Raw genomic sequence first — 25,177 nt, 5'->3', positions numbered from 1 at the left:
CAATTCCATAAATTTTATTGTGTTTCTACGTTCATGTTCTTTCCTAATTGTACGTGAAAAAAAAACATATCTGCGCAAGTCTTCTCTTAAAAAAAATTATGAAAATATGAAAGAAAATTAGGTCATAAATGACCCATACATTATAAGATGTAGCTTTCAATCCAAACATTAATGGATTTTCTTGACAAAGTATTGATATGGGAAAGAGCTTCCTGTTCTAGAGCATAGCCCCTTCACCAGCGCAAAAGCCAATAGGAGTGCACATGGAACTATGGAAGCATCAATGGACATGATATTTCCAGCTTTCATGGGGGCAAGTCAGTCATTTCAGCCCATCCTGTGTCTAGCACAGGCGCCAGACTCCCCAACAGAATCTATAACGGGAAAAGGATGATACGATGGTTGTTTCAGATGGAAATGCTAATGAACTTAATATTTTGTTTCACACAGCCATTTATTTGCTTGAAACACAAAACCTTCACATGCTAAGCATGAGGCCTTGTTTGAAGTGTCCATTGTAGATTTGTAGGTGCAAGAATGGAAAACGGTTTTACTTGTTTTACCACTAAATGACGATATCCCTAGCACCTGTGTTGTATCCATCAAGTTTCTAATAGGATACAGATATATCATTCACCTGTATGGCTTTCCACTTCATTAGTTGCATTTAGGTCCAACACCCTAATCAAGCAAAAGCAACTTTGTAGAGCATGTGCAGCAGAGGAATGAACAGTTCTAGCATCTGCTAACATCCATATGGTGCAAAACAATAAGAAAATAGGAAATGGAGAAATATACATGCAAGTTTCACTGTATCTACTTGAATGGGTTAAATGTTCTGCAAGCTATTAGTTACACTACTGAAAACTAGAATGTGAAAAGGATCTGCACCATGATTTCTCTTCCTTCTATGAAACTGGTCCATGACCGATAAAAATTCATCCATCACTTGTGAAATAAACATTTAAATGCAAAAGAAAGCAAAGGATACAAGGTGGGATACAAAAGGCTGAAAATTTTCTACTAGAGGCAACCGATCACCTATGTGTGCCAACCCTCTCTACAGGCTCAAGCACAGTAAATATCTATGAAATAATTAAAACAAACCGGAGATGCTGGCTACCGGTAAAGAGTTAAAAAGTATCTAATGCCAAGGATTTCTCTTTCTCCTCCCACTTCGTTTCAAGCTAGTTGGTGTGCTTCCTTTTGAACTCTGCCACAATCCAATAAAAGAGAAGCATAATGAGTTTTTGAGTTTCCAGCTGGCACAGACTATTTTAGAGCGAATGAATGCAAATTCCAAAATTTCCCCCAAATTACCGATTTTGATTTCTTTGCCTTTCCTCTGATCCTATTCTTTGGAGGTTTTAATTTGTAGATCCTCACCATCCAATGATGTGTTGTGAATACCTGAAATGATCAGATGTAAGAATAAGCTAGATTAGTGTACACTTCATACACATTCGATACATTCATCCAACTACAGTTTAGAAAGACTTCAAATAACAGAATATGTCATAGATGACAGGTTTGTCCTAGTTGTAAGACAATTCTCAACATGCGCAGCCAGAAACTCATGTGTGCCTGAAGATTGTCTGCTTGAGACATCTGTTGTTAACAGACGCAGGCTGTTGCCTTATCATTGAGAGAACAAGGATGGGTTGGTAAGGAAGCTATGCTTAGAGGAAGGACGAATCAAGAAAAATGCCAAATTTGCTACATCAACAAAAACATTGCTCCGCATGGTATTCATATTTTAACCATTTATGGTAGTAGCTCCCTAATCAATTATGCATCTCCCAATGATTAAATTACATTACTCATTAAGCATTAAATGCCAAAAATATGATGCTCATATTGTTACCTCCTCAAAATGTGTAAGTTTGAAATGCTTCTTTCCAATTTCAGTCCTCCTTACCCTGTCAAACCCTTTGCCATCTGTCTCCACAAATCTAAATAACTGACAGAATGAGAACACATACATCATAAACAAGAAATAAGTTACAAAATAAAGTATAGGATGTGCACACCTATAATACGCGAGTTTGTACATGAGACAATTTAACATGGTTGGAGTGGCCTGAGAATCGATCCGGTACTGACCATCTCTCTATTACATAGCAGTCAAAAGGAAATAGTAATATTTCAATTATCAGTTTATCACACAAAAAAAGAAAAAGTTGAAGCTAGGCTACAAATATTTCTAAAGTTTCTTTGTGAAACTTGTGTGTTGGAACAAAGACATTAGCTAGCATGACAGCAAAATAATCCTCAAAATAAAAATCATACGCATGCACATACACCTGGAATCCAGGAGGGCATCCTTTGTTGGTCATGTGCACACACATAACATCCTACGTGATTTGACAAGTAGATACTTCATGTATTTTTACTTCAAAATTAAAAAAGAAGAGTGTGCTCACAGAAAGGAACATAATTATTTTTATTAGCATGAAAAGGAAACGTAAGTATAGCAATACCTGTAAACTGTAAACATAATCATACCAAGGAGAGACCAGCTTCTTTAAACTATTAAACCCACCCTCCCAAAAAAAAAAGGGGGCAGTTTTGGTATTACATAATTAATCAAGGGTTATTTTGGGAGTATATGTAGAAAGAGTCCACTGGCTCCTCAATGTTTTATTGTTCATTTTTATTTTATTTTATTTTTTTTTTGGAATCTCGATGTTCCATCGAATACACAAATAAGCAGTGTGAAGGTCCCAAATTGTTTCCTATTGCACCCTTTTTCAAAATAAAAAATCACTTTTACAATGTCCCAAGCTCCCAAAAAAAAATGTTATTGAGCTGCAATAAGAAATTAATACGCAATGACAAACAACTCTAAGACAATCTACCAGTATCAGTAATTAAGCTGCAGCTAGATTTAATTACATTCACCACAAATATCTGATTGTAAGAAGAAATAAACATTTGAAATCCAATGGCATCCAAAATGCCAACTTACCAGATAATCGGGTTCCTTTATGTGGGGGAAAACACCACCTCCAATACGAACCATCCACAAAAACTTATTGATATCATCACTGGGGTAGCCTACAAGACCTGAGCATCAGAATAAATGTTCATAACAATCAGTTTCTGTATGTTAACAGGTGTCTTCTAACAGTTAGGGAAGCCAATGCCGAAAGTAAACAAAGTATGACAGAACATAGAACAATAACTCTTTTAATGAATCCCACCTCCAAAGACAACAAGAACATATTTTACATCCAAAGAGTTAAAAATCTCCCAGGCAGCCTTCTCTGGAGAAGACATGGCAGTACCAACTGTTGCAATATGTGTGTTGTTCCAGGTATTGTTATCAACAATGACCGTACGATTAGCCATAGCAGTTGTTTGGTAACCATAGTCCCACCAAGATGCAACCTGCAAGATGTCCTTGTTAAGCATCCAGTTTATTCTATTTCATTCAGCTACCCAAACCATTTTAACTTGAAAGTAACTCTCAAAGCCATAATTTTACAAGTCTCAAACATCTTGGTCATGTGCTAAAACAAAGATATTACAAAGACCATTAAAATTCAACCTGTCTTTTAATATGAAGCAGAAGAATGAAAGAAGCACATAAGCCTGGATAGAAAAGAATCCTTTCAATCATTTTTTTAATAGTTAGAAGCTTTCAATCATTAATATAGCCTTTCCAATTATTCTGGAACCATCAATGATTTATAAACATTTACGAGAAGCCAAGCCTCAAATTTCTGCTGTAGATCTTGCACAAGAAATAATGCCAAGATAGCAATAAGCACAAATGTCATGGAACTAGCTATGGTTCACGGAAGAATGAAAATACTGGTAAGACCTATTTCTAAGAGGTAAATAGTTTTGGCAACTATTCTTTTACAATGTTGGGTTGCAACCATTTATACAGAGGTCTGAGTAAATTATTCAACCTCGCACATGCACACTAGCCTGCAGGCTCTTCATCAAAACCAATCTCAATTCATTCTTTCATCTACAATTCCAAGGGTATTTTCAAGTCTCACTAAGAAGTTAAAGACAAGGGCGGAGGGGGGTGGGGGAGCAAACTAGGTGATGGAGGGCTGGTAGGGGTAGGGAAGAACCTTTGAGATGAACTCAGAGTTGCAGAGGGAGAGAGGATTCGCACAAAGAAAGGGGGGGGGGTGAGAACAGAATCACACATGCACACTAGCCTACAGGCTCTTCACCAAAACCAATCTCAATTCATTCTTTCAATCTCTGATTTGTCCATTGGTTACAACTATTATATAGGGAAAATAAAGACATAAAAAGAAACTCAAACTGAAAGAGGAAACTACCCTAACAAAGCAAACCAACACTCTAATACTCTCTAAATCCTACGTGAACCTAACTTGCTAAAATAAAATGAATAAAAATAAAATCAAAGACAATCTTCCTAAATAAAATAAATTCCTAGAATCCTACAAGACCCAAAACCAATATGGATCTGGTTCATCTTTGTCTGGAAATCCAGATGGGTATGGATCAATCCACAAGTGCGTATCCGCATCACTAGGCTAAAGGTTTCATTATGGTTTTGTCATTATTGTCCTTATCTGAGTCTCACCCAGCAGCTCTCCATCATTCCATCTGATCCAGGGCCACATCCTCCAGCAAAATATGCATTGAACTAGGTGATGATGATGACAATCAATCCCGTGCTTTTAATTTCCACCGATTCTTTAATGGCAAACTACCATTAAATCTAAACGATAAGCAACATAATAGCATAATAACATGTTCAATCTCTAATAATATAATTACATTGACCCAAAACAATCTTCAATCTTAGTGGCATAAAATGAAAAATGTTTCAGTATGCAAGCTGACGTAATCTACCACATTTTACTGCAAAAGGGCAAAAGACAAAGTCACCTTATCATCCACTTCGGTATTGTGGCTTAACCATGCATAAGCCTCACGAAAATCATCAAAAACATGAAGACCATCATGCGAGTAAGATGTCAGAACAATTGAAGGAGCTGAATAAGCTTCCGCCGCTGCCCATACACAGTGAATCTACACAGAGAAATCTCTTTCGATAATTGAAGGCCTTTAGATGAAACATAACAGGCAAAAATCATCTAAATTAATGCAAACTATAATAACAAAGAAGCCATGGGAACCACCAAAAATTCATTGTACTGCGTACGTGTGCGCATGAAATGGATAATTGGCAGGGGGAAATCAACAACCCACAATTAATTCATGTCATACATTGACAAGAAGGTAAAAATTAGCTGTTAAACACAGCATCAATGTCACTTTGACATAATAGAAATAACAAGTTCAACCAGAATAAAAAGATGTGCAATGGGAAAATTAAAAATATCTTTGTTATGATATTCTTCTGCATTCTTGAATATGAATCTTTATTAATTTAAAATTCAAAAACAAAAAAGACAACAATCAAAATAAAACTTTTGGATGTTATCTAAACTTAATTTCCAGTGCATTTCATTCAATTCATTTTTCCATTTCAAGTAACTCTTTGTGATGTATGCTGGGCATTTTGGTTTCATTTCCCCCTCTGATGAATATGAAATTTTATGAAACCCAGAAAGCATATGTAGTGGTTTTAATGATTAAATCAATTATGGATGTTGAATTAGGGACTGGTGTTTAATGCGGCTATGTGGGGGTAAAGAAATCAGAATTCTAGCATGAAGTTGCAGATTGAAGTCCGTGGCTGACCACTTCATACAAAAATTGCCGTAGTTCAGAGCTGACTCTATTCCACCTGTGAGTGGGACTTGTACCAGGTTTTACAAGCCTCATTTATAGATGTTGATTCCACTGATGCAGGATAGCCAATTAAAGAAAACAGCAGAAGTTTTGAGGATGGGGAAAAAACTGTGAGAGGAAGAAATGAATTGCACCGGTGCAGTTTACAAATTCTAGATGTACCTCGCTTCTTTCCTTGTTTTCTTTTTCTTATATCTTTTCTCTTGGGGTGGAGGGGGAGAGGGGGAAACTGTGGGCCTATGTAGGCTGTAACTAGGCTTTGCAGGTCACAAAGCTTGGAAGTGCTCACGTTTAAGTGTTTAGGGCGACTGCTTTGAGTATTATTTAGGTTCTATATGGTTTCTTTTAAGCCATAGTATTTCAAAAGTTAAATAAGATTTTAAATCTTATTATTTAATTCCATCAATATTTGTTAAGCTAATGTCTCAGTAAATTGAAAAAAAAAAAAAAGGCGATGAAGCGAAAATTTAGCCTGAATGGAAAATTGAATGGAAAAGTGTGAATATATCTATAAAGATGATTAAAATATTCACCAGGATATCAATTAAGGGCCAGAATTGAAATTTATACCAACTTAGGAGGATCTGTTGATCATTTAAAAGAAATAGATTTTTTCATTCTAGTTTTTAAATTAATAGAGAGACATGAAACCTTATTCAAGGTTGTAATATTTAAAATTGTGTTCTTATCTGCAAAAGATCTTAGCAACTCCGTGTGGGTGGTAACTTTGTGAGAACCATAGTTGTCACGGTGCCAAGGCAGTGGAGCACTGTCTAAACGCTTAGGCGACCAAGGTGCCCAAGTGTTATTTTTTATCTCCCCTCTTTATTAACACTGTTTAGTATCCTACATATTCCTAATAATTCATATCATAAAAAATAAATAAAATTAAAATTAAAATTAAGCCACATCTGTCCTTTTCAAATGTTGGCTTGCCCAGAGAACCCCCCCAACCCCCTTCAGAGAGAGTGTGTTTGGATAGATATGACTTTTTCTGGTTCTTCCATATGCGACACTACTGGGAAACTAGCTTTTGGGGCTGCTATGACCACATTTGGATGGAGCGTAACCTTCGGAAATGGACCTCCAACTCTAGATCTTTTGATTCGATTTGGAAGGCCATCACCTACTTTGGCGTCTCCTCCAAACTTGGTTCCCTCCCCCTTAGACCGGTTATTGACTCCCCAAAGAACAGGCTTACTGTTGTTTCCTGGGGGCTTCCGTTGTCAATTTTGGCTCCCCATCCCCCAACCCTTTAGGGTTGTAATTCCCCCCGCCTTTGGGTTTGTATATCCCTCCCATCCCCCCCCCTTTTTTCCCTTGTATTTATTTTATTTACTCATCCAAAAAAAAACAAGTCATCAAAATCAACAATTATTAAGTCATCAAAAATCAACATTAAGCCACATCAAGTCATCAAAAATCAATATTAAGCCACATCAAGTCATCAAAAATCAACATCTAGAGAAACGTGCTCATTCTCTAATAAATTTGACTGGTCAAAAGATTTTAGTTCCACATGCGACCACCAGCTTTCCAACAAGTCTAAAATTACTTAAATCTGAATTGTAATGACAAAGTTATGTGACTTTTTGTATTAGGTAGATCAAAACATCAGCTTTCCAACAAATCTAAGATTACTTGAATCTGAACAGTAATGACAAAGTTATGTTCCGGTCAAACTTATTTTAAAGTATGCGAATACTGTTAAAATCGCCTGAATGAAAATAATTTTATGGATATCAAAATAAAAGATTATTTTATTGCACTTCTAGATTTAGCAATATTTCATCATGATAAGATTTATGAAATTTTCAGAATTGAGAAAAGCCGCAACATATGAAAGTTGAAAGTGCCCCTACAACCAAAAATCATGTTTTTGTTCTTGGACTAGGGGTTTGACTTTTTATCCTTTTGGAATTTGATATTGAAACTATTTTTATTGGATCAAATAGGGGGTATTTGCCTATTTATGAATAATATCTTAAGTAAATGAAATCACTTAAAATATATTTAGCATAAATAAGTGCCAAACCAGAAGGCAACATGCAGACCAGTAAGGCAACAGTCGCCTAGGCCCTAGGTAAACCACCTGGATGCCAAGATGCCAACTTAGGGGACGCCTTGACAACTATGGCGAGAACCAACTTAGCTACAACATAAATCGCCTACAGAACTCAACCAAGAATCATTCCAAGTCCTGAACACTTGAAATATAAATCTCTAACAAGGAAAATGAAGAATGAGAAATAACCACAAAACAGACACGTGCCCCTAGTTAATAGAGGGACCTAAAGAAAACCATTTTTTAACTAACATTAATCAGGTATAGTGAATATCAGTGCAAAGATATCAAATTGTACAGAGAAACAATGCAAGACGAGATTGGCATACCACATGAATGGTGCCCAATAAAACAAGAGGGCACCTTTTCAATAGAGGGTGCCTAAATCATTTTTAACTAACATATATAAGATATGGAAAATATCAGTGCAAATATATCAAATTGTACAGAGACAATGCAAGATGAGACATTGGCATACCACATAAACGGCGCCCAGTATAACAAGTAAGAGAATGCCAAAAAAAGATGACTCAAACGGTAAAACCAAAAGCCTCTTTTGGATTTGAGACTTCACAGAAGCTTTCTCCACATGTTCCTTTTCCTTCTTCTTCTTCCTTTTTGAGGTTCTTTCCTTTATAGTGTCGTCAGTGCTATCGGTGGGTGGTTGTTTTTCAGTCTTTGCCACATCACTTTGAGTAACATCAGTTCTAGAACTGGTATCCCCTGCCTTAAAGGTCAAGACCATAACTGAGATATTAATTCATAAACTAGATTACAAGTCGTTTGAATGGTTTGAAAATATGTACAAGTCAACAAGCAAAAAGAGTAAACCATAAAGAAGCCTTACACCAAATTGCGAGTTTCCAGATTCTCCAGGCAACTGAAACTTGATTGATCGTGTCAAAACATCAAAAGCTTCAGAAAGAGCAATTCCAGACATCATACATGCCGCTGGAGCCAGAACAAGCATGAGACGCACCTAGAACATATGATAGAGATATTACGGATGTTAGATATCATCAGTAAAGAATCATGAGAAAAAGCAGATGAGGTTAGCTGTTTCAAAGATCCACTTACCATGACTCCAGAAAAATATACTGAAGTAACAATATAAAGAACCATAAAGGAGCTCGCATCAGACAAGGGTAAGAAGCATGCCTGTAACAAATGAGGAACAAGCTAAACATACACAAAGTTTTACAAACACATAGAAGAACACCACATTCAGTGGCACAAGATGCAATGAACAGGGGTACGCTTACAATGATGCCAGCTGGAACCAAGAAAGCCAAAACATTGATGTCCATAAAATATGATGGCCAGGTTGGCGGTTGATGTTCGCTTACACTAGCAATAATGGGTATGTACTTGCTTGCATAAGTTCTGTTCCAATTCCACAGACAGTAGCATTAGAAATCCAAAAGAGAGGGCTCATTTACCTAGCTTTAGCTTTAACCCCCCCTTTTCCCCTTGTATATTCTTTCCCCCACTCTTAATGCATTATTTGTTCATCCAAAAAAAAAAAAGGTGTGGGGGGGGGGGGGGGGAGATACCTGAATAGCCGAAAAAAAGGGGGTTGGGGGAGGGGGGGATAAGAATACAAAAAAGACAATATCACTACATGCTGATTAAGGGACTCCGCATCTGAGACTGCATTCCACATCTACGACTCATCTTGTCATCAAACATTTAATTGCAGGAACATTCCATTCATTGTATTGCTTATACCTATGACAGTTACAACCCTGTGGCTGGGATTTCAATTCAATAATAAGTCAATCAAGTCTCTGTAAATACTAGGGCTTTTAACCATGATCAACTTCAAAACCCTTCAGCTTTAGCTGGGCATGATACTTGAGCAAGAAATTTGGTTACCCGTCTGTTAGAATAGCTAACAAACCATACAATAGTGATGACATGCAAGAATAGAAGCTTACGGATCAAGAAGACTCAAACTACGCCCACTCCATCCCATTGTTGGGCTGGATGCTACCAGTGCTACAAGAACTGCTACCACAGCACAACATACTACCCTGAAAAAGGGCAAACATTACTTCAGTGTTCTTGTTATAATGCAAAAGCACATAATTCTATTATCTTATAGTTTACAGTCCAATCCAGATAATTACAAAGGTAAAACATCATTTTATCCACCAAGAATGGTACTTGACAACTCTCCAACCAATCTCTAGACAGCATAAATCTGTAATCTAAAGAATAATGGCATCACAGAGATGCCAATGCACCCTGTATTTGTAAAGCTCATTTCTTCACACCTTTTTACCAGTGCCATTCAGCATCTTATATACTCAGAAGAATGCCAAGGAGCCTTACATGCCAACAGACAGGACAAGAGCAACAGCCACTTTAAACATTTTTTGGGAGAGAAGCCCTTTAATGTAATATACAAAAGCAACCACATGAATAATGATGAATACCTGCAATGATAAAACAATAAAAAAAAAAAGGTAAGAAACGTTTAATAAAGGGAGAATAATAGAGAATACTTAGAAATATCAAACAAAATAAATTTCATTTCTTGCAAAGAAAAAGAAAAATACAACTGAGAGGACATAGATCCTGACCGACTTCTTTCAACATCATCAATAGTTTTTTCTTTACTGATCAATATATAGTTGTCATGGCACCAACCAAGGCACCCAACCATAGATCCTGACTGAGTTCATTCAGCATCATCAATAATTCTTTCTTTACTAATCAATGTATAGTTGTCATGGCACCAACCAAGGCACCCAAGGCGAGCAATATGTTATAGATAAAGGTGCCATATTCCACAAGTAGCTTTTTTTTTCTTGTGTGTGTGTGTGCGTAGGCAGGGGATTCTCAAAATAGCTTTTCATCATTTGACATTGGAAAACTTATATTCCTTTGGTAAGACATAATATCAAAAGTGTTAATCCAGAAACCTAGATTGATTCAACAGCATCAATATACGAAGACAAAGGAAGTATGTAGAATATTTGAGTTGTACACTTGAACTACCATAACCCATGGGAAGATGAAAATCTCATCCTCCCTGCCCCTAAAGCAACACATGCCCCAGAGATTTTCTCAAACTTATTCTCTAATCTTAGTCATCCTTTTATACATGGGAGGTCATAGAATATTTTCTGCTTCCATTTTTACCCTCTGTCATTCATGTAAAGCTGCAGTCATTTGCTGGACCCCTGCGCCTCAAGTGGCTACAAAACTTCAATCAAGAACTACGTTTGCCTGATCCAGGCAGGAGGATCACTAGGAGAATTTTTAACACTATAGAGCTTATTAAAGCATAGTGAATTAGTGATCACTTGAGCCAATTATCTGTTTTTTTTCATCACTGGGAGCATTCTAAGCTTTCATCTACAGAGGGAAGAAGATGCTGAAATAATGCTTGCTTTAACTATCTGGAATGGTGTGCAAGATATCTTGATAGCATTAGTGCCTCTTCTGCAACTTTTGAGGATAATAGATGGTGATGAGAAGCCTGCTTTAGCTGAAGTATATATTGCAATGGAAGAGACAAAGAAAAATATTAAAAAAAAAAAATTGGGGGACAAAGAAAGTTATACGGATTATTGATTAGGCGTTGGGCGAATTAGATGGATCGACCGCTATTTTCTACTGCGTTTTTCCTCAATCCAACAAGCACTTCAAGGCTATTGAGATGGATCCAGATTACTCCATCAGTCATAAAATAAGTGATACCTTTAATGATATTATTGCAAGGTTGGTGCCCGATGCAACCTTGGAACACAAGATCAATGTTCAAGCTACATCTTATATTGGAGCTTCTGGAAGTTTTTCGAAGGAAATGGCAATTGTACAAAGAGACATATTGAATCCTAGTAAGTCTTTTATTAATTTTTTTTTTATCGTGTAGTTATTTGTATGTTGATTTTTATTTTATCTATATTTTTTCATATATATATATATATATATATAGTCATTTGGTGGCAGACATGGAAGTTCTACCCCCGATCTTACAAAGATTGCAATACGCTTACTTGGTCTTTGTTGTTCATGTTCTGGTTTTGAGCACAATTGGAGCACATTTGAGTTTTTGAGTACTTCAGTCTAAGTACATCAATTTTCTAGATGTAATATTCTTCTTTTTTTTTGTTGTTTGTATAATTTTATGGAAGAATGGATTAAAGAGTGATTACTTTATATTGTTAATTGCTCGTCATACTCAAACCAAGAAGAGGAACAGGTTAGAGCATCAACATTTAAATGATCTTGTCTAAATTTAGTATAATCGTCATCTTCAAGTAAGGTTCCAAGAAAGAAAGGAACAATGAAGAAATTATAATCCACTGGTGCTTGATGAGCTAGATTGGAGTAGTGAATGACGATTGACAAATCAGATAATGAATTAGTTCATCCTGAGGATGATCTCACATAGAGAACTGTTGATAGAGTAGCTAAGGCATCTTCATCACTTCAAGGCCACCAATAGACCAAGGAGGGTTAAAGCATCACGCAGTGGAGCCAATATCTGCTATACACAGCATGGTAGGGAGAGGGCTGAGGAAGACTTGGATGAAGAAGAACTGGAGGTGGATGATGAGAGTATATGTGTGATGATGAAAATGTTGAGGATGATTTTGTTTTGGTTCCATCTGATTCTGAAGGCCAGCCATAGGAGCAAGAAGAAGGAACAATTTGTATTTGGATGGGTTTTTTTTTTTCATACTTTTCTTCACCCTAAGTATTTGCCTGTTAAGCTTCAAAGATTACTTACACTTGGCATTTCAATTTATTTTTCATTGAATTTTTTTGGAATGATTCAGATCTCCACAAGTTACTTCTTTTCCATTAACTTTGGCATCTTGGTTCTTACTTTAGGTACTTTTTAATTCATAGTTCTTACTCCTTAAACTTTATTTATGTATTAATTGATAAGAGTAGAAATATAGTGGACAACCTTAGGCACTCATTTTGGCTTCTCCACAGGTTACTTCTTTTCCATTAACTTTGGTATCTTGGTTCTTACTTTAGATACTTTTTAATTCATAGTTCTTACTCCTTAAACTTTATTTATGTATTAATTGATAGCAGTAGAAATATAGTGGATAACCTTAGGCACTCATTTTGGCTTCTTAGAGGTAGGTATAATAAATACTTACATATTTTAACAGCCCTTTTTTCACTATAATTTTGTATCATAATTATATGTCATAATGAAATTAGTTTATTGACTTGTTTTTCTGATAAATATTGCAATATTTTACATAATTATATGCTATGATGAACTTAGTTTATTGATTTATCTTTCTAACAGATATCTTGCATTTTTATGATACATAACAAAAAGAACACTAGAACGTCTTGCGGCCGTCTTATCGCCTAAGCGCTTAGGAAGGCCCTCAAATGTTTGGGTCGCCTTAACAACTACGCCTCCAACAGTTCTCACACTAGTCACCACGTCCTCACACATAACTTTAATTAGATCCGCACACTTACTTGACAGCTCTCTATTCTCAAGTACATGTCAGATTAACTCTCTAGGGACGCTATCATAGAAGTTAGTCAGACTACAATTGATAATGAAATGGTGAAGACTAGAGAAAGAGAGGTAACACAAAGTGACCATTTTAGGCATCTAGAGTCAATTATAAATAAAGAAGATGATATAAATGGTGATGTTTCTCAGAGGATTAAGGTGGAATGGATGAAGTGGAGAGATACGTCCGAGTGTTGTGTGACCAACATATTCCTTTAAAGCACAAAGGAAAGTTCTATAGGACAATTGTTTGACCGGCTATGATGTACGGTGCGGAATGTTTAGCTATTAATAAGCGTCATATTGATAAGCTTCATGTAGCAGAGATGAGAGGTTGAGATGGAGTGGCAACCAAGGTTCTAATATCAGGTCGAAACCGAAAATTCAGTTGGAACCTGCGAAATTTCAAAAACCAGGAACTTTTTCCTAGCTTGATGGAAACCATAGTTTCTACCCCCAAATAGATTTTTTTTTTTTTTTTTTTTTTTTTTTTGTGTACATCCTATTTTCGACATTTCAAACCTAATCCATGAACTAATTCCATTGAAAAAAAAATGATACTTGTAGTGTTGACCCAAGTTTGCTAGTAGTGTACTTAGAGTACACTAGCCTAAGTCAAGATATAACTTGTATACTGGAAATGGAAATAAGCTATTAAAACAAGCAAATAATACTTTAAATTTGCAAAACAATCCACAAGTTGTGTACAAGGCGAAGTTTATGGGATTTAGATGCCATAGCCACTCCTCTGAATGCAACACATATGAAACCCATGACATATTTTGGGCACAATTGTTTTGGTAGTCCATCATTGCCCATCTATAAGACTCATCATCAACATCTTCCAAGTATCCCAACCTAGGGAATGGCTCACTCAGACTGAACGAATGTGGAGGTGGCACACATGGTTGGGCTGGAAACCCGAAGATGTTGTCGACAAAAGATGATCCACCAGTTGAAAACCCAAGAAAAGGGTTTACCTTTGTTGAGTTTCAGGGGTATTTTAGTGTAGCCGAGGGTGTTTAGTGTACTGCGCAGGGTACAAGGGCATTCCTGTCCTGTGCTGCTTTTCTTATTTTTTACTGATCAATATATAGAGAGAGGAAGAGACCTGCAGCAGGTTATTCTGACCTGAGCCACAGGTTGTCTGTTGTCTTCCCACACCTTTGGGGACTACTGTGGCTCTCGCCTTCTCTCCTCTTCTCTCTTCTTCTTGCCTTGGGTTGATTACAAGATTCTGGAATCGTAACAACCTTTAAGCTCCAAGTGCTCTTCTATAGGTAGATCTCCCTTGCCAATGCAAGATATGTGAGTAGAATGAAGGATTGTCACAAAAAACCGATTTTTTTTGGGCTTTAAAGAGGTGTTTCCTTGTCGAAACCCATGAAACAGTGGAGAGTATTGATGTAGATCGAGCTACCAAACAGGAGGTGCAAAGCTGGTCCAATACTGGGCCAATTCTGTCCCATCAAACCACCCTTTAGCAGCCCCGTTTCCCCCAATCAAGCAGCATCATTTGGTTTCCATTCTTGGTCCTTCAGTCCAGCACATTAGAGCATTATTCCCTCCATTGAGCAGCAGTGTTTTGGTCTCCAGTTTTGCCCTCCAGCTGTCCCTTAATATTGAACAAAGAAGCTCCAAGGAGTCCAGCCGCAGCCATCAATTTCAGCCATATATAGTCTAGATTTAGGTTCCTTCTTTATTGTCAAAGTTTCCTTTTTGATGTCTTAGGTTAGTTTCCTTTTTTTCATTAGTTATTAGTTTCTAATTTATTCTTTCTTGGTTAGCAAGTTAGAAGCCAAATTAGAAGGTTTGTTTCAGCTTTAGTTTCCTAATTTAGAAATTAGTTATGTAAGCCCATAAGAGGCACCCATCGATTTTAAGGTCAAGTTTTGATTAATGAAATTTGAGGACAGAATTATTCTTTAACCCGATAGTAAGAGGACAAGTCAATGCAACCGCTGCCAACATAATCCAAATTGATAATAAGAATGACACAGGAACTCTACGCAATTAGCAATATGGTATTGGCTACCATTTCAAGAAAAAATTGTGACCCAATGTATCAAACTACCTAAGGGACAAAAAATATATTATGCAAAAAAGGGACAAGAACCAAATAAGATCCCCAATCATTGATCAATTGCAACTCACCAGAAAGGATGCAAAATGTTCAGATGTCATGACCGCATTAAAACCAACAACAGGAACCAATGCGGCTAACAATGTACCTAGGACAACCTGACAAAACGAAGAGAATTTGTCATTCACGATCTTAAAAGAAAAAGGCTTGTAAAACTTTTAACCAGATTCCAAGAATGGATTGCATACAGCTCTTTCGATGACCAAGATTACTCTGTTAGATCAATATCGTTTCTTGTATATTATTTAAACTATAGTTTATACTGAATCAAACCATGGAAAATACATGGTGCTGGCCCCCCCCCTCCCCCCCAAAAAAAATAATAATACATGCACCATTCATTTTGCCATCATGATTCCAGTTTCCTGAATGCAGAAGACACTTACAAGAGGTGCATAGGCAATGTACAGCCTAGGAGAGTAGCGGCCAGTCACAATGCACAGAAGCACGTGCATGGGAATAAGATTGATGATGAAGGTATAACCACCCCATGAGCATACCTAAGCCATCCACCAGGAAACATAAATACAATATAAAAAGGAAAAGAAGAACATGGGTAACGTCATAATGCAACACTTACCATGTAAAAGTATGATAAAGCATTTAAAGTGGCATAGAAGAGAGATCCCGTGTTCAAAGTCTGCACATAATTTAGCAGGCCACAGTTACCATATAGAACAATATAAGTTTCATGTCAATCGAAACTTAAGACTAAAAAAATGCTGGGTGAGTATAAACAGATCAAATCATTTCCACATTTTAAAGGAAAAACTGCAACATTTTCATGAGGCAACCTTCTTTTAGCACTAAAAGTCTAAAACTAACAACATGAAGGGGAAACGGCATGAAACTTCTAGTAAAGTCCAACCTTCACATAAAGATAGAAAGTGAAGATCAAAGCAAATATAGCAACAGCTTCATTATCGTAGCTGCCAGCCACAGATCGAGATATATAGGATGGAACCTACAAAGAAAACATATTGGAGAAGAGTTAGTTATTTTTAAGTCATATCAAAGTTGGCACAAGGGATAAAGATTGAACCATATATGAAGAAAAAAAAAATGCACAAAGAAAGACGGAACTATATATTCCCTAAAAAATGAGAAAAGGAAAATATAGAAAAAGGAAATAAGAGACTAAAAAAGGGGAAAACCCAGTGCACAAGGTTCCCGCCACTGTAGGGTCCGGGGAGGGTCAAGAGGTTGTTTCCTGACTTGAACCCATGACCACTAAGTCACAATGGAGCAATCTTACCGTTGCGCCAAGGTCCGCAACAGAAAATATTTTATTTACTTCCTAATTTGAGCAACAAGAGTTTTGAAAAAACCACTTGCTGTCACCAAAGGATAATACTGTACTTAAACATATCCAACTTATCTTATGATGGATCCTACAACTCTCCTACTAGTCCTCAAACAAAGCTAGCCCAAAACAAATCTATTTCACACTTTTCCCATGAGAGAACACGACATGGTCATGGAATAAGGGTGAAACAATCCTGGCAAGAAAAGATGTCAGAGATGCAATGGATGACTGAGCAGGATGTGCACCACATTCAAAACCTTCAATGTACATGAGGAAGCCCTAACGAAGGAACCAGAAGACAACCTAAACAAGAATCCTCAAATTTTCCAACAGGAGGAAGTCGGATTTTGAGCCTCAAGTATGCAGGATCTGAAGAAGCCCTAATTACCCATGCAATCCAATTATCCAAAGCAGTGTTCTTAATAGAAGGCACATGTAAGCCTAAGAAAACAAAAACAGTGTCTTAACAACAATGGAGAATTACTAAACTCATGGCTCCATTTCAGCCCAAAAGAATTTTTCTTTGTAGAGAAAAAAAAATTGTTATAAAAAAGTAGTTGAAAAGTCAAATATAATACAATATGGTCTCACAGCCTAGAATAAAAATAGGGGCAAGAGGAAACGAGGGAGGGAAGAACAATGATTGTATTATTTCAGGCTTTTCAGCGATACACTGTTCTTCCCATACAGTCTAAAACCTTTGCTAAGAACCCCATTTGAATTTTAAAATGTTGCTTTAGAAGTTACCATAGCCAAAAGAGCTGCAGCTGTTAATCCTGCACCAGTACCCTTAACTTCCTGTTAAAATGACAATAAAGAGATCAATAATTAACGTGGCCAAGTCCTACAGTCCAACAATGAATGAATGCCACAAAAAAGCAAACCTTTGTCAAAAGGTAGGTTGCCCAAGCGGCATTGGCTGAAAATATGGGAGCAGTAAACACACAGACAGTTTCTACTGACAGAGGAATGTTCAACGAATTCAACAACCTGCAATGACAAAAGTAAACACTTAAAATTAAAAGAAAAGAGAAATTTATAGTTGCATCCCTGAAGACTGAAAATTTCCAATTCAAAAATTTAGAAACAAAGGGAACTGAGCAACACAAGAGAATATTTGCCGAGACAAAATAAGCACATCAATCAAAGGAAACCTACCGCCAGATGGAACCTGCTGTCAAAGTCAATCCAGGATAAACAGTTCCACCAATCACACGACCCAGAGGATACCTTATCATAAATAAAATGAGAGATGTTTTTAGAACCATTGTGTATTTTACAAAGCAACATTAGGTGAAAAAAAAAAATAGATGTCCTCAAGCACAATAATTATAAAAATTACCAGGTCCGATCATCAAACCAATTCCAGAATTCATATATTCCCATCTTTGTAAGATACTGAAACAAATATATAGGAGTCAGCAGCCATAAAATCAAGAAATAAAATAAAAGCAATGGACCAATTGAATTATGCAGAATACTTCACAAATAAGTGCATAACCAGATGATCCATCACAAGAAATTGAAGAGGAAAAGGTTCAAATTTCTGAATTTTACAGAGTTCAGACCACCCAAAACAATTATGAGCAGTTTAACTTCAAAAACACATCCCCACTGCCAGACTACGGCCGAAATCCTGATCCAATTTTTATCATTGAAGCCAATTAAAAACAACCACTATACTCAAGAACTCAACCAGGAAAGAAAACTAATAATGCAGGCCTAGATTAAATTTGGGCCAGAATTTAATATAGGTTTGGGTTGGGCCTTAATTTTGGGGTTTATTGATGTAATTGGTCACTTTTATAAGCCCATATTTAAGGTTTTAATTCTGAACACGGAATTAGTATTTTAATTACTAGTTAGTATTAGCAGTGGAGTCCATTAGCTATTAGTTAGGAAGTTATCTTGCTTTACAATTATATTAGATATTAGATAAAGGTCTATCAGTTGTGGGGCTCACCCTAGTCGGGGGATCTCTTTAGAAAATATTTTAAGTTGTTTAAGTTATTTGGGGAACTTTATTACAAGTTTAGGAAATTTAGACTGAATAGAATTCCAGTTGCCATTTTATTTAAAGCTTGTAAACCTCCCCCCCCCCCCAAAAAAATCGATTGATTTATGAATAGAATAATGTTTGGAAAAGGTGGTGTGTGAGCACTCCCCAACCCCCTCCTCTCCATCTCTTATCTGTCCCTCTTCCCCCCACTGTTCTTTTTTCTTTTCTACTTTTCTCTCAACTGAGATCTCTCTCTTCTCACACCTATAGCACTATCGCTGGCAGGCTTCTCCTTCTCTTCTTCCTTTTATTTTTCCTTCTATCCCCCCACCCTCGATCTCTCCTTATCTCTCTTCTAATCTCCCCTGCGATATTCTGGTTTTTAACTTTCGGACTGCTGTAAGTACTAGAGCAAAGGTTCTGTTGCCAAGAACCTTTGGTACTATTGCAACTGTTTCTGGTTTGTTTCTGAACAGAGTAATCTACTATGCTTAAAAAAAAAATAAAAACCCCAGTGCACGAGGCTCCCGCTACTGCGAGGTCTAGGAGGGTCAAGTTGTATGCAGCCTTACCCCTGCTTCGCAAAAGAGGTTGTTTCCAGGTTTTGAACCTATGACCAACATGTTGCAATAGTGCAACGTAACCATTGTGCCACAGGCTCGCCCACTTCCTGATTTTTTTTATTTACTTTTGGTAAGGATACTTCCTGATTTCAGATCTGAAATTTTAGTTCATCCTACATTCTGTTATCAAAATCAGATGTCTTCTCTGTTATGACTCATAATTCTTCTTATTCTAGTTGCTTGCTGTTCTGATTCCCTTCAATTGTTGCAAATCGGGATCCTGGTTTTATCTTCCAGTGTACTCTATCAAATCCCTGCTATTCATTGTTGACATCTATTTTCTGTTATTAAGCTCTGAGATTATATATCAGTCCCAAGTTTCTCAAGTAATTGCTCTTAGTCCTGGGCCTGTCAGCAGGCTAATTGACCTTAAGTCCTAACTTGGGAATTAAGATTTGACTGCATCAAATAAAATTTAGAATGAGTCAAGAGAAGAAAATTTACTTCTGTTTTTGAGATTGACAGCTATAAACCAAAGTCCAGCTTCCTCCCTTTTTTTTTTTTTTCCTTTTTTATTCATTGTTGCAGCACATGAAGCTTTATTGCTACTGTTCATATATGATTACATTCCTGCAAATTCTGGGTTGTTCTTTCCTCCTTCCCATCCATTTCCAGGCTCTCTTTTCAAGTTAGTTTAAAAAATGAATAATCCATCTTGTTTTCATCATCATGATATAGGAATCAAGAGCCAACTGTTTGTTTGAGATTACTTAGTTCAGTTCTTGATTGATTCTCTAATTTCAACAACCAGTGACCATCATTTAATAGTTCGGATCAGTCTCTCATGAGATTCAGACATGACTTCTTGTTCTAGTTGTGTTCTTGATTACAGAACCTGTCAGATTCTTGAAATTGTAAAAGAGAAATGTTTGTTGCTAAAACCTTTTGATCTTTTCATCCAATGTCAATCAACAATTTGCTAATTTCAAACTAAGAGGGGTTACATCCCAACTGACAGTTGTTTCCTAAGGAATTGGGCATTTTTTAGGGGAAAAAACAAAGAACGATAGCAATTCTTCTTTAAATTGATAAGGAAAAGTTGGATTCTCTCAAGCATTTCACTTGTTTAGCACTTCTATTACAACCCACAAAGTTCCATCTGATTTGTGGATTTGTTTCTACGTAGTTTAATCCCCAACTCTGCCTTTTATATTTGATTTTATTTCCATCCCTCCAAATCTTTGAATTACACCATATAGTAATCTAGTGACCATAATTTTAGTAGATTTTTGTATATCTGAACCCTGTAATATGCAAGAATGGGTTTTTGCTAACCTTTATGTATCACAAACCTCTTGTAAGGTGGACAGATATCCATAGACCACCCCTAGCGTTTTAATAGTTGTGGAAGAACATCCCAATCTTCAATAATGGTGTTCCTTCTTCCAAGAGCATATTCAACTCAAGGGAGGTTATGCTGTGTGGATTTGCAAATTAACAATTCTTCCATATTTTAAGTGATGAGTTATCATATAGAGAATTCTGTCAATTTCCTCAAGTCTATTTTCAAGAGGACAAAAGCTGATTAATGATCATTGGGAAACTTTCAAGATATATTGAGATAGTTATGATTAATTTATTGAGAGGTTGTTATATCTGCTGATGCTTCTATTTGAGGAAGTTTACAACAACAACTCAGCCTTATCCCAATTAAATGGGGTTGGCTAGATAGATCCTTACCCTCCAATCGGCTCTATTCAACGTAGTACTTGATACAAAGTGTAAGCTATGCATGTCTTTCCTCACCACTTGTCCTGGGGTCATTTTAACTCTGGCCCTAGTTCTTTTAGATCCTTCAATCTGAACTGACCCGAGTAGCATGGGGCATGTGGAATCCCGTGTGAATCAACAAGGACCACCTTGCAAGGCTAAATACTCTTAGGTGACTAATAACGAAGTAGTACCGTGAGGGAAGAGTTAAAAGAACCCCTATCAGGGAGTGAAACAGAAGATGAAACCGTAAGCTCCCAAGCAGTGGGAGGAGACTAGGGCTCTAACCATATCTATCGGAATAGAATAGCCCATTTTATACATAATGGTAAAGGGAGTCTTGAGGACGTAGTTGGGCCATCTTGGACTTGGACCACAACCTCTCTTATGAATAAATCATTGCACCTATGATCTAACCAATTGGGAGAGAATCAAATTAATCAATCAATTCTTTTTTAGAGCGATCATCCTTCCCGAGCGTGGCATACAACTCTCCATTTTTCAAGCTTCTAATCCTTACCTTTTCTTAGTCTAAATATCTAAATAACAAGAAATTCACTCTTGACAGTAATATATGTAGTACACCTAACTTTATGAAAATTCTAGATGTGAAAATATGCGGAATTCACCTATGAAAGGTATAAGATATAAGAACCCCCGAGTACTTGACCTCATAGTCAAGGAACTTCTTGCTCAAACAATAAATTGTCTGCTCAAACTTTCCATTTAAACAATGTTGAGCTAGCATAGATCCCATGGAAGTCTATTTTATTGACAAATATAGAAGTAGAGGTTTTCCTAGAATTGGAGGTGCTAGCACAAGCGGATCGGCTAAGCATTCTCTAATTTTGTAAAAAAACCATTGGCATTGTCCATGCCACACCTTGGGTTTCACTCCTCTGTACTGGAGTCTAGAGCATCCAAAGGCCTCCATTAAACATGGCCATGCCACCTCATACGACTTTCTCATAGCTTATCATGTATTGAAGCTCCTCCCAAACCAGCTCTAATATGATCACTCCTTACTTTATCCTTCCTGATTTTACTACTCATCCATCCTAACATTCTCATCTCCGCTACATTGAGTTTATCTACACGATACTTCTTAACTACCCAACCTTCTACATCATACATCATAGCTGGTCATATGACTGTCTTATAAAATTTTCCTTAAAGTTTTAAAAGAATACATCGATCACACAACAATCCAGACGCACCTCTCCACCTCATCCATCCTATTCCTCTATATCACCTTCTTTATTTGTGAAACATTTCTATTTTGGGAAGTTTATCTAATAAAAATTTTGATTTGGAGTATCTTGTAAAGTTGTAATAGTCATTCACATGAAAATGGATTAAAACACTCATGAGAGTCTCCAAAAATGTTATTGTTGGAGGCTTGGACTTGTTTTTCTTATCCTTATGGAAGTACAAATTAAAGTGTCCATATATACACCTCCGGAAGATGATTATAAGTTTATAACTGAACTTTATGGCTGTTGAATATAGAAAAAGTGTGGTTCCGGAGGCATCTCTTTTGTTAATTGCTCATCTGATGGTTGTTTCTGCTACTTTGATGGGGTGGCACGCTGCCTTCTCCATAGGCACGGATGTAGTAAAGTGCACGAAAACATGCCTTTTGATTGCTCTGCTTGCTGGTCAATTCAAAGGTGATTAATTATGGTTTTGGCAAACAAAAAGATTCTAATATTATGACTTATTTTAATTTTCTGATATTCACATCCAAGGTGTGAAAACATGTTTTCAAGATCCATGTGTTTAGCCTGGCCATAGGGCTAAGTACCAAACAATTTTTTATTCTTTTGGGCTGTAATTTGATGGTGTCTCCCTAATTCTGCCTTTATGCCTAAAGTTTTGCAAGTTAACTTATGGCCCCCCTGAAACAGGATTATCAGAAATAATTTGTTGGAACTTACTAGCCTACTTAACATGCTCCATTTTTTACTGAATAATGACTTATTTCACTTTATGGTGACCTAATTTCACCGTAAAATCTTTCGAAAATTTTGGAGGGCCTTAGATAATTTTAGAAGTAGCTTGAGTGGTTTCTGGTCAGTTCTAACCAACCAGGTTGTATTTGTGCTATATAGGAACATTTTGACATGACTCTTAAAATATGTTCTATGGCTTTACAGAACTCTCCCAATGACTTATGAAATGAGTTTTAAATTTCCAACAACTTTAAGGTTTCTCATTCCAAATAAATCAAGAGACAAAATCTTAGATCCTACAAATATATTTTAACATTCTGTCGCTCTTAATTGTGTAATCAATGGTACCCATTAAATTTGAGTGAAAATTCTGATACCATGCCTTGAAGGTGACCCAGAGGATACCTAGAAGGCGGCAATTGAAACTCCATAAGTAGGCGTATCAGGGTATGGAAAAGTACTGTTACTACCACCAAGTAACATTTCCTGGCAGTTATTGCTTCCACAATATACAACTAAATCTATGAAATTACAAGGTAAAAAATGTATGATTCCAAGACATGTATTTCATGTCACTACCTCCATAAGGCAACAGAATTCATCATGCAGCAACTAACGTGTCAGATTTTGAAAATGAATCCAAGCAAAGTTTTAAACCAAGATTATCATACTGATAAAATGTTTGGATAAATTTATACTGTAATAAGCAAAATCTAAACACGAAAGTCAACATCCATTACAGATTCATGCAGATTTCATTTTATTTCAAAACCGAAATGCATACCTGAGTAACTCTGTAATTGAAGTAAGGATCGAACTCGTGTATAACACTCTCGTACTTGATGACCTGTAAATCAATCAGGAAAGTAATGAGTCCGCAAAGTGCAACAAGATACATACCAATACAAGAGATCCGAACCAAACGCGTTGCAGATCTAAGAAATTAGTGATGCATAGTAGACTTCAAAGAAAGACATCTTACAGAGAAAAGGCGGATCGAGAAGGCGAGAATTCCAATTAGGAGTAGGATGAAGAAGCAGAAAACGTTTCCGAAGGCATGTCTGAGACTCCCATTTTTCCCATTCTCCGGTACCTCCATTGATGGTAAAAATGGAGCAAAGTGGTGCGAAAAGAGACTGACCCAGAGAAGGGTTTTTCTTAGGTCCTGAAACGACGAGAGACGACTGACTTTGTAGTTTGTATTCGAAATAAGATCGGTATCGGTCGGACCGGACCGGGCCGATAGACCTGGAGAAAAGTCCCACTCTTTGGTTTCGAACGAGTTATCGGCCGCAAAATCGGCCTAAAATTTAGAAAATTACAACAACAAAAAAAAAATTGTAAGAATAAAAATGAGAGGACAAAAATTGAATTTTTTTTTTTTGGGTGAAATATTGTATATAATATGATCAAAATTACAATAAATGTGTAAACATATAAATTTTTTGTAAGAATCTAGAAAAATATATTTATCAAAAAATAGAAAAAATCATATAATGCGATTTTTATAATAATATATCATAGTAAATGGAACTATATTACAAAAATTGTGAAATTATTGCATACGATACAATTAAAATTACAATAAATATGTTAAAAAATACAAAATGTGTAAGAATCTAGAAAAATATATTGATTAAAAGAACATTAAAAAAATATAAAATATGATTTTTATAATATAATACTATAGTTAATGAAATCATAAAGGTAAATAAGTGTGTACAAAGATTTAAAAAAAAAATGGATAGAATTTATGTGGGATGTAAATTTGACACTGTTACCTACTCACATTCAATGAGTAATTTAGTAAGTGTGTTCAATACATTTAACTAATATTTTTATCAATTCATATACATTCCATCACTTGCATCTCACTTGCACCTCATTGGAAAGATCCTTCAAAAGTATATTTATGCGATAGAGAGTGCATGGGATCACCACCACCACCACCACCACTATCACCACTGCCACCGTCACCACTACATATGCTCATGCCTCCTTGTGTCTCTCCCATCCCTCCTATTGAATGACATAGTTGCCCCCTATTGTAGGAAAAGAGAGAGAGAGAGCGAGAGAGACATAGGAAGGTGCTAGTTCATGTTAGGTTGTTGGGTGGGGTCCT

At 36.5% G+C, this 25,177-nt stretch overlaps 1 protein-coding gene across 1 annotated transcript; it reads right to left on the bottom strand.

Moving 5' to 3' along the window:
* Positions 1-795: 795 nt before the first annotated feature.
* On the bottom strand, positions 796-24,233 carry LOC122063062 (dolichyl-diphosphooligosaccharide--protein glycosyltransferase subunit STT3A). Its single transcript, XM_042626721.1, has 23 exons — positions 24,038-24,233; positions 23,840-23,902; positions 18,114-18,169; positions 17,930-18,001; positions 17,656-17,761; positions 17,519-17,569; positions 16,334-16,429; positions 16,046-16,105; positions 15,852-15,965; positions 15,477-15,563; positions 10,151-10,254; positions 9,754-9,849; positions 9,079-9,199; positions 8,894-8,974; positions 8,664-8,795; positions 8,295-8,543; positions 4,882-5,025; positions 3,204-3,390; positions 2,969-3,066; positions 2,031-2,110; positions 1,865-1,952; positions 1,321-1,410; positions 796-1,213 (listed from the first exon to the last, which is right to left on the bottom strand). Exons 1-23 carry the CDS (start codon positions 24,152-24,154, stop codon positions 1,145-1,147), a joined length of 2,361 nt encoding a protein of 786 aa, XP_042482655.1. The 5' UTR covers positions 24,155-24,233; the 3' UTR covers positions 796-1,144.
* Between the last annotated feature and the right edge of the window lie 944 nt (positions 24,234-25,177).

The sequence above is a fragment of the Macadamia integrifolia genome, chromosome 2 (assembly GCF_013358625.1).
Source record: "Macadamia integrifolia cultivar HAES 741 chromosome 2, SCU_Mint_v3, whole genome shotgun sequence".
Lineage (NCBI taxonomy): Eukaryota > Viridiplantae > Streptophyta > Magnoliopsida > Proteales > Proteaceae > Macadamia > Macadamia integrifolia.
Note: the sequence above shows the minus strand (reverse complement) of the source record. Positions and strands in the feature narration are given on the sequence as shown.